The sequence below is a fragment of the Lactuca sativa genome, chromosome 3 (genome assembly GCF_002870075.4).
Source record: "Lactuca sativa cultivar Salinas chromosome 3, Lsat_Salinas_v11, whole genome shotgun sequence".
NCBI lineage: Eukaryota > Viridiplantae > Streptophyta > Magnoliopsida > Asterales > Asteraceae > Lactuca > Lactuca sativa.
In genome coordinates, this window is record NC_056625.2 from 16968637 (window position 1) to 16979156 (window position 10520).

At 29.6% G+C, this 10520-nt stretch overlaps 1 protein-coding gene across 1 annotated transcript; it reads right to left on the reverse strand.

Moving 5' to 3' along the window:
• Positions 1-2380: 2380 nt before the first annotated feature.
• LOC111894260 (7-ethoxycoumarin O-deethylase) lies at positions 2381-4723 on the reverse strand. The gene is made up of 2 exons (XM_023890335.3): positions 3739-4723; positions 2381-3294 (listed from the first exon to the last, which is right to left on the reverse strand). Exons 1-2 carry the CDS (start codon positions 4681-4683, stop codon positions 2662-2664), a joined length of 1578 nt encoding a protein of 525 aa, XP_023746103.1. The 5' UTR covers positions 4684-4723; the 3' UTR covers positions 2381-2661.
• Between the last annotated feature and the right edge of the window lie 5797 nt (positions 4724-10520).

Here is a 10520-nt window from a genome sequence, read left to right on the forward strand (position 1 = left end):
CAGCAACCTCCAATTACAGGTTTGGTTTGAATTTTGATTCAATTTTTATTTTTGTTATTATCATTTATCGATATAAATTAAATGGCATAATTAAGGTATCAATATCATCACTCTTACTTATTTGTCTATATCATTCTCATGAAAATGTTTATGTTGTGTATTATATATTCATATGTCCAGTTGTGCTTTCTACATAGCAGATGTTAACCTTGGTCTTTGCGTTTTTTGTTCATAGATTACAAACACCAATTTCTTTCAAACAACAGAAGATCTAGAGTTTAATTGGGTGATTGAAGGTGATTTTGGTTCTTGAAACGAGACTCAAGATATCATATTTTGGCATGGCTAGAAGCTTTGGAGGAAACGAGACTCAAACAAAAGTAAACACACAGAGAGTTGTTGGCACATAGTAAGCTAGATGATGCAATTGTATATAAATGAGTTCATTTTATATAATATTTACTCACTTTTGGAATAATTATTTGTATTTGACATATTAGTGAAATGAATTATGTTTGTTATTTATTGTATTTTATTTTGTATTATGAGATTTTTATTGTATTATTTAATTTGAAAATTAGTAAATCTATAAATAATATTTTTTTAAACATTAAAAATTATGATACGCAAAAATGTGTGTCATCTTCATTTATGACATGACCTTTCTTGACAGGGGCTTTATTGATACGCATTGCGTGTCATTAACACGCGTGTCGTCAGGTTACGACACGCGAATGCGTGTCGTCTTCCTTTATGACAGGGCCTTCCTTGATACGCTTTGCGTGTCGTAAACGCGCGTCATAGATGAGCGTCGTAAATGCGCGTCGTCTCTCTTTATGATAGTGCCTTCCTTGATGCGCATTTGCGCGTCGTCTGAGCCTTTTACGACGCGCAATGAGCGTCGTAAAAGGCTGTTTTTCTAGTAGTGACCTTTTTATTAAAACTAAACTTGGTTTTAAGTTTTTTGAAATTTTTTTAGTCAAAACTAAACTAGTTTTATTTTATATATATATATATATATATATATATATATATATATATATATATATGTTTTATATTTATTTATTCATGTTATTATTAAGTTTATAAATTATATAAGTATTTATATGTAAATCTGTTTATTATAATTTTATAATAAACAGTTTATACCGGTTGAAAATGTATATTGTAGTTATTATCATGTATAACGTTATTTAACACTTTTTTACATTAAAATTACCAATTAATTAAAACGGAGTAAATAACATATCTGAGCTCTCAATATATTGATATTTGTGGTTTCCTCAAACTTTTTTCTTTATAATTTTCATTCTTTGGAAGTTATAATTATTTTCATTTATTTAAATCAAAATAAAAAAACCAATAAATAATCAAAATTATAAAAAAATAGAAAAAGAAATTGAAGGCCAAAACTGTAATATACTATAGTATATTTGTACATTTTATATTTTTAAAAAAAAAAGTAAAAAAGAGTATCAAGTTGATGACAATAAACAAAAAAAAAATAATAAAGAAAAACTTAAAACTAAATTTATTTTTGATTAAAAGAATAAAAAAATGAAAATAAAAAGCATTTTAACCTATTTTAGTTTTAATAAAACAAAAATATATTTTTTCCAAAGTTCGAAGGTTTAATTTAGCATGTTCAGAAGTTCATAATCTACTTTAAAATGTCATATTAGTAGGGAAGCAAGTAATCTGCAACATAGTCATAAGGTTGTAAAGGGGCAAAACGAGTCAAAACTCAGACTTTAGGGTCTAATTTAGCATAATCAGATCTTTAGTGACTAAATCTAGTTAATTTTGAGACTTTGATAATTAAAAAAGTCAAAACCTTTTTTTAAAAGTAGGAAATGTTTTCTTCTTTACTAGTGTTGATTTTTAACATGTTAACACTAGAATCAAATGGATTGCTCTCATACCATACCAAATAATGTGCTTTGATTCGAAGCCTAGGGTTAGAACCCACTAGTACCTGGTGGCAAATTTAACGGGTTTCTCGATGGTCACAGGCTACTATTCGATTTCAAATTATAAGTGTAATTTTTTTTATATTAAAATGCACCCTTTAAAAAAAACATAAAAACAAGCACGACTAATAATTTGAGAGAAATAAGGAAACTCAAAAAATATGCAAGAATTCTTTTTATTAATGCATAACCCTAAAACAAGGAATTGGTGGCGAATTTAGCGGGTTTCTCGATGGTCACATGCTACTACTAAATTTCAAATTATAAGTGTAATTTTTTATATTAAAATGCAACCGTTAAAAAACATAAAAACAATTACAACTAGTAGCTAGTATAAGGTGTGACTAATAATGTAAATTCTTGAGTCCACCCTTCCTACTAATTTGAGAGAAATAAGGAAACTCAAAAAATATGCAAGAATTCTTTTTATTAATGCATAACCCAAAAACAAGGAATTGAACACTTTATTTATAGTGTTATGCTAGGACCTAAATAGAAGAATAATTTATTTTAATGCTACTACTCCAACTTATTGGCGTCTGCAGTAGAACCAACTAAACCGATGGGTCATATCATAACATTACATTACTTGAAAGAAGGTTTGACAAGACTTGAGTTGCCAAAGACATAGAGATTTCCAACTATCTTCCTACAACACCTGCATCCAATATTTATTACATCTTATGGAACATTATATATAGAGCTTTTTGGCTGGTAACCTCTGAGAAGGAATAGCTATGAGTGATTTTTGTTTCTTGGGGACAAGCTTTTCAGACATCTCATGTTCTTTCACATCAGGCAAAGTCCAGTTGAACGAGTGCAACAATGAAGCCAAAAGGTACATCAACATCTTCTCGGACAAGGGAACCCCGGGACACCTTCTTCTGCCAGCACCAAAAGCGAGAAAATTGGTATTCAATCCGTTATAATCGAATTTGGTATTGGTAGTTCCATCGTGGTTTAGAAATCTATTAGGATTGAATTCTAAAGGATTATCCCAATATTTAGGATCTCTTTGTATTGCCCAAACATTCAAAAAGACGTTAGAACCTTTTGGGACTGTGTATTTGTCAACCTTGCAAGATTTATTGGGAGATCGCGTTACCAAGAGTGGAAGTGTTGGGTGTAAACGAAATGTTTCCTTAATGGTTGCATCCAGGTAAGGTAAGTTTGGAAGATGAGATTCTTCAACAATGTTGTTTAGGCCTACCACTTGTTCTAATTCGTCCTGTATCTTTTTCATTATATCTGGATTTTTCAAAAGCTCCATCATTGTACATTCTGTCACTGTTGTTGTTGTGTGTGTTCCTGCAACAAAAAAGTCCTGTTTCAATAAACAAAAGAAGGTTAAGGCGTTGAAGTGAAACAAATATATATATAAAAACTAGATAAAGATCTGGTAAGAATTTTTTTTTTGGTAGGATAGTAAAAAGATTTTTTCGACATATTTTTTTATGAATAAGACAAATGAATCACTAGATAAATAAAAAATAACACGATTTGTTATTCACTAAAATTTTTTGATTTACTAAAAATAAATCATGAAAATGTTTTTTTGAGAATTTTTTTTCTTACGGATCATGTAATGATTCAATTCGATATATATATATATATATATATATATATATATATATATATATATATATATATATATATATATATATATATATATATAATTTCTTACCAAAATTTTTATTATTCTGAATTGATCTTTATTATAAAAACTACACATCAAAAAAACAAACAAATTTAAATAAGATAAAGATACCATGAAAAGAGCTTTTATCTGCGTATCAGTGAATGATGACTCATTATTTTCTTGTTTCAGCTCAAGGAAAACCTGTAATAAATCCTTTCTTCCCTGTTGCTCTGCTGATTCTTTGGTTTTAAGGCTGATCACTCTATCATCGATAATCTTCTGGAAGATCCCATCGAGCTTCTGAGCTTCTTTCTTCATTTTTCGCTCCACCCCCTGCAAATCGAATCTGGCCAGCACCGGAAAATAGTCCGACACGTTGTTGGTTCCCAAAACCATCATTGCATTTGTAATCACTTCCCGGAACCCAACCATAAGAGTATTGCTTGCTTCATCTTCATCGAAACTTTTCCCCCATATTATGCTGGTTATGACCCTCAACAACGTAGAGAACGCAGTCTCACCAATATCCACCTCCGTGCCCATTGTTTCATACACATTCTTGACAGTTTTTCTGACTCCACCTCGCCGGAAAGAGAGTGAAGCTTCCAGGTTCTTGTGGCTCATCACTTCGTACATCAACACCTTACGCATGTTACGCAAGTAGTTGTTGTTGTCAGACCAGGTTATATCTTTGCCACCATATGTGAGAGCTATGCCAGCCACCGGAGGGTCTCGGTTAGCAAAAGTATCGTCTTGATCACGGAGCACAACTTTAGCCAGGTCTGAGGAGCTGATGACGACGTAGGTCTTACTTCCGAGCTGGAGTTTGAAAATCGGGCCAAAACGTTGACCCATTTTAGTGAATTCATCGAGCAAATTGGCGCCAAGAAACGGAAGGTAACCCACCACCGGCAAACCACGAGGTCCGGGCGGCAACCGTGACCTTGTCTTCCTGGATATGTACACTAAAATAGCGATTGAAATGGCCGATAAAGTGAGTACTGGGAAAGTGAGCATCTCGACTTTCTTGCTGGTAACTTCTGACCACCATGACCACCAGCTATCCACTATCATTTTGTGAAGCGATAAGCTGAATCACAATTATTAATATTATGATTTGTGAAGTAAAAAGCGATATACTACTTATACATCTATATCACGCGGAGAGTGGAGTGGACCCGCTTCTGTGTGTCTTTATTATAACTCTTTTATTTTATTTTACTTTTACATGATAACTTAAAAAGAAAATATATTTTTTTGATTCGGATAGATTTAGTCGTTAAGTTTATTTATTTATTTAATATTTATCATTTCAACTTGTTAAACTGTACACATTCAGTCCTAATGACCGGTTATTCTAGATTACTCTGGAAAAATGACTTAATCGAATAATATATTTATCATTTTGTACACACTTAGTCATTATTATTTTTATACACATTTAGTCATAACTTTCTTTTGTTTTTCGTACTCATTCAATACCTATGAATGATTTTTTTTTCGGTTTTTTTCACGATATTTTACGTGAGTCAATCATTGATGAGGTGTTTAGGGTTGTTGATGTTTATCTCTATTGTGATCTCGACTGTTCGGTTGCGTAGGTCATGTGGTTTGGCTTAGGTCATGTGTTCTAAACGTCGTAACTTCTTCATATGATATCAAATTTTAATGATCTTTATATCCACGTGTTCGTTTTTTTAGTCTACTACAACTTTCGTTAAGATTCCTCCTAATAAAATTTAATACATATTTACTTACGATTTTATAAAAAAAGAAAAACATGCACACATGCATTCATAAAAAAAACATATGGATATTAAGCTCATAAGTAAAAATATATTAATTTTTAACGGAAATTTAAACGAAAGTTGTAGTAGACTAAAATACGAACGCTTGGATATAAAGATCGTTAAAATCTGAGATCGTATGAAGAAATTATAATGTTCAGAACACATGACATAAGCCACCAAGTAGTCGAGATTACGAACATAAATATCAAAAGTCTCAAACACCTCATCAACGATTGTCCCACGTAATATGTAATGAGAAAAACCTTAAGAAATCATTCATAAGTACTGAATGAGTACAAAATCAAAAACGACTTAGTTTGTATATATATATATATATATATATATATATATATATATATATATATATATATATATATATATATATATATATATATATATATATATGACTAAATGTGTACAAAAATATTAAGGACTAAATGTGTACAAAATGAGAAATAGATTACCCTATTAAGTCATTTTTATCGGATAACCTGGATTAGCCGGTCATAAGTACTGAATGTATACAATTTAACAAGTTGAAGATGTAAATGTTGACGAGAAAAACTCAATAATCAAATGTGTATATATTAAAAAATAAATTACCATTTTAAGTCATTATCCCATAACTAAAGAAAACCCTTTTTGGCTTTTTACTACGATTGTTTTCTGAACTCAAAAAAACCTAAATAATAACTCTAATCAATAATATATTTAAGTATTTTTATTTTTATTTTTTACTTTTTGTAATATCAAATTTTTTGTATTGTTAAATTGTAATCGTTTGATATTTATATATTTACAATAAATGTTTATTAAAGCTCCACACTTTTTATATTATTATAAAAACTTGAGTGTTTGGGTATATCAACATGCACAACGGTATCAGGTGGTGTCTTCATTTCTTAAGGTCGAAGGTTTAAGTCCCGTTGTTGACATAGATGAAATTAGGTGTTAGTTTAGGAATAGATTATATATATATATATATATATATATATATATATATATATATATATATATATATATATATATATATATATATATATATATATATATATATATATATATATATTTATATTTACCGGTTAAAAAAAAATTATTAAACTATTAAAGATGCATAATTAAGATTAGATGTGTTTCCATTATGATGCCAAAAATATACATATTGTTACATAAAGAATATACACAATATTTTTTGTTTTATATTTATTTTAGATTTTTAAAAGTGTAATGAATAAAATACCATCCAAACAATTCTTATATTATATATTTATTCATCATAGTGTTTGTAATCTTTTTATATATATGTAAATTATTAACATCTTACATCATATATTATAGACTTATTCACCAAAACGTACGTTAAAAATATTTTTTTATATAGATTATTAGCATCTTACATCATAAATGACGAAAGAGATGTAATTTAGTACCTTATTTTTTCATTGTATTGTTTTAAATATTTAATCTATCGTGATTCACATGTATGACTTTATATAAAACAATCCTATACAAGCCTCTTAGACTTGAACGTAATTTATCATACGAAAAGATTCTTATTTTTATTTTTAATTTTCATATTATGTTTTAAAATAATGTACCAAATTATGGTATTTTCATCCAAAATATAATTCAAAACCAACTTAGAGTACACAGTATAATTTAAAAGATTTTTCAAAATATATTTATGTAGTACAAGTGTACAACGCCCATTTTTATTTCATTAAAACAAGTTATTTAAAAAACAAATATATTAACATAACAATGTAACCAGAAAAAAGAATTTTTTCATTGAAACAAACTTAAAATATAATATTTTCATACAGATTTCTTAAGAAACGACTTGTACGTAGAATTATGGACAATCATCGGAACCGGGTATCCGTTTTCGGAACCGGGTATCCGTTTTTGGAACCGGAACCGCCTTGGAATAGCCGGTTTTGGAACTGGAATCGCCTAAGGCGGTTTCGATTCTGGTTCCTAAAGTTATGCCTTAAGCGGTTCCGGTTTCGGTTCTCATTTTTTCGGAACCACTGGGTACCCGCCGGAACCGGTATATATATATATATATATATATATATATATATATATATATATATATATATGTGTGTGTGTGTGTGTGTGTGTGTGTGTGTGTGTGTGTGTGTGTGTCTTACACCGGTTTAGAATATATTGGTATGATTTTTTCCGTCTTTAGTCCGAATTGATTTGATTTGGATCAAACTAAATTGCAGTTTTATCGACAAAAGTTAACAAAATTAATTTAACCGGGTTACCTGCTCTTGGAACAGGAACCGTCGGTTCCGGAACTGGTTCCAAACATTTAAGAACTGCCTAGAGCGGTTCCGATTCTAACTTTCTAGGAACCGATGGTTCCGGTTCCGGTTCTGGTTATCGCCAAATGAGGCGGGTACCCGCCTACGCTCATCCCTACGTAGAATATCATATAGAAATTTAAATAGATTTAAAAGAAATAGATCATTAAAAATAACATATATATAAATAATAATTTATTAACAAATTAAAATAAATAAATCTATCTAATTTATATTAAAGAAAAAAAAACATAATATGATCATATTTTTTAGGGATAATGACTTGAAAAGGGTAACGAACTTTCGATTTTGTTCACATTTAGTCACTAAATTTTTTTTCGTTATCTATTTGCCATTGAACTATTGAAACTGTTCACATTTTACCCTTATGACCGGCAACAGCCGGTCATAAGGGTAAAATGTGAACAATTTCAATAGTTTAGTGGCAAATAGATAACGAAAAAAAATTTAGTGACTAAATGTGTACAAAATCGAAAGTTTGTTTCCCTCTAAAAAGTTCAATGACTAAATGTGAACAAACTCCCTCTTGTATTATGTTTTAGCAAATTATTTATTTTTGTTAAATTGTAGCAACAATTGTTGATGAAGAAATCTATGAAATAAAAAAAAACAAAACCCCGAAAAATATATTAAAAAAAACGAAAAACCGAAACCGAAATAAAAACCAATGGTTTGGTATTTTCCAAAATAAAAAATCATAATTTTCCAATCTGATTTGGTTTTACAAAAATTCAACTTTCAGATTTCCATATCTAAATCCCTCCCCCTTTTTATAATTGACAAATGATTATAAAACCAAAAAGGGAATGAGAAAGCGTTCAATTCAAAATTTTCTATACAAAACTCCCCCTTTATGACATGAGAGATAGAGAGAGAGACATGTAAACATATCTATATAAGGTGGGTTCATACCACATGTAGAGGTGTGTTTGAGAGATGTAACATTGAGAGTGTTAGTGTGTGTGAATTATATAGATTTAGATCTAGATCCTTTTTTGTAAACACCTTTCATAATCGAATGCATCTTTTAAACACCCAAATCACCGTGTTCTTTGTGTGTTATTTAATTCGCATGCCAAACCAATGGTCATAATTCACATCAATGAGAATGATTCATTTTTTAGTAAAACCAAAATCACATTGGAAATTTTGATTTTTTATTTTGGAAAATGTCAAACCAATGGTTTTTTATTTTGGTTTCGGTTTTTTGTTTTTTTTTAAATATATTTTCAAGGTTTTGTTTGTTTGTTTTTTTTTTTTTTTTTTTTATTTTATTTCATAGATTTCTTCATCAACAAATGTTGCTACAATTTAACAAAAATAAATAATTTGCTAAAACATAATACAAGAGGAAGTTTGTTCACATTTAGTCATTGAACTTTTTAGAGGGAAACGAACTTTCGATTTTTTTCACATTTAGTCACTAAACTTTTTTTCGTTATCTATTTGCCACTAAACTATTGAAACTGTTCACATTTTACCCTTATGACCGGTAACAGCCAGTCATAAGGGTAAAATATGAACAGTTTCAATAGTTCAATGGCAAATAGTCAACGAAAAAAAGTTTAGTGACTAAATGTGAAAAAAATCAAAAGTTCGTTACCCTTTCAAATTATTATCCCTATTTTTTATTGGAATGAAATGACATAAAGTGGTCTAGGTGGATTTTTCTTTTTATTAAGATTAGTGGCGGTTTCTTTAAGAAACCCTTATGAATATTGGAAGGTTACTTTTGGAATGCTAATTCACTAAACTCGGTGGATTCAACTCACCACCACCACCATATATATATATATATATATATATATATATATATATATATATATATATATATATATATATATATATATATATATATATATATATATATATATATATATATATATATATATATATATATATATATATATATATATATATATATATATATATATATATATATATATATATATATATCTGTGTGTGTGTGTTCAAATGAGCAAATTTCTTAAATTTAGAACAATTGAGAACAAATTTGGTTAAACGCGCGTGTCTTTTAACTTTTAATAATTAGAGTGGCTTATGTTTAACGATCACTTGTGCTTTGGTTCTTCACGATTCACGCAGAAAATCAACGACCCTCCACTCTAATCTGCCCTCCGCCCAACAACGTCTCCTCTCGCTATGCCCCTACGACAATTGCCTTTTCACTTTCCAGATCTACTACCGCCTCTATTCCTCCCACCATCGGAAACAATCTCTCACTGTCTCCGGCTCAGATGCTTCCCTATTTCACTGCCTCCCACTTCAACGATATAGTTGACTCCTCCGACTACAAAGACTTTTCTTTCCTGTTCGGTTAAAGTGTAACAACCCTAAATTAAGCTACACATATGTAGAATGAGTGATTTACTTTAACGACATCAATTATTAACGGTTTGGTTGTAAATCGATATTATTTGGCTCCTCCACCTGAAGATACATATGTGTTTGATGCGGTAAAAGTATATACAAGTATGATGAGAATAAATCTCTGATCGTTTAGATCTTTCACAGGTATGTTGATAAAGAACAAACAAATCAATCACAATATGACTAAGAACAAAATATAGAATCAATATGAAGCTTATGATTCCAATATAGTCACACCTCAACAGAGCTCGATAAAGAACTTCCATTCTAGAGGCGAGCTAGGGTTTACAATACTTGATAAGAAAGATAATAAAAGCGTTACTAACTAATGATGCATGCATGCACCTTAAATACTAAAACCCTAGAATAAAATAATGCACAGTTGGACAGGCCCAAA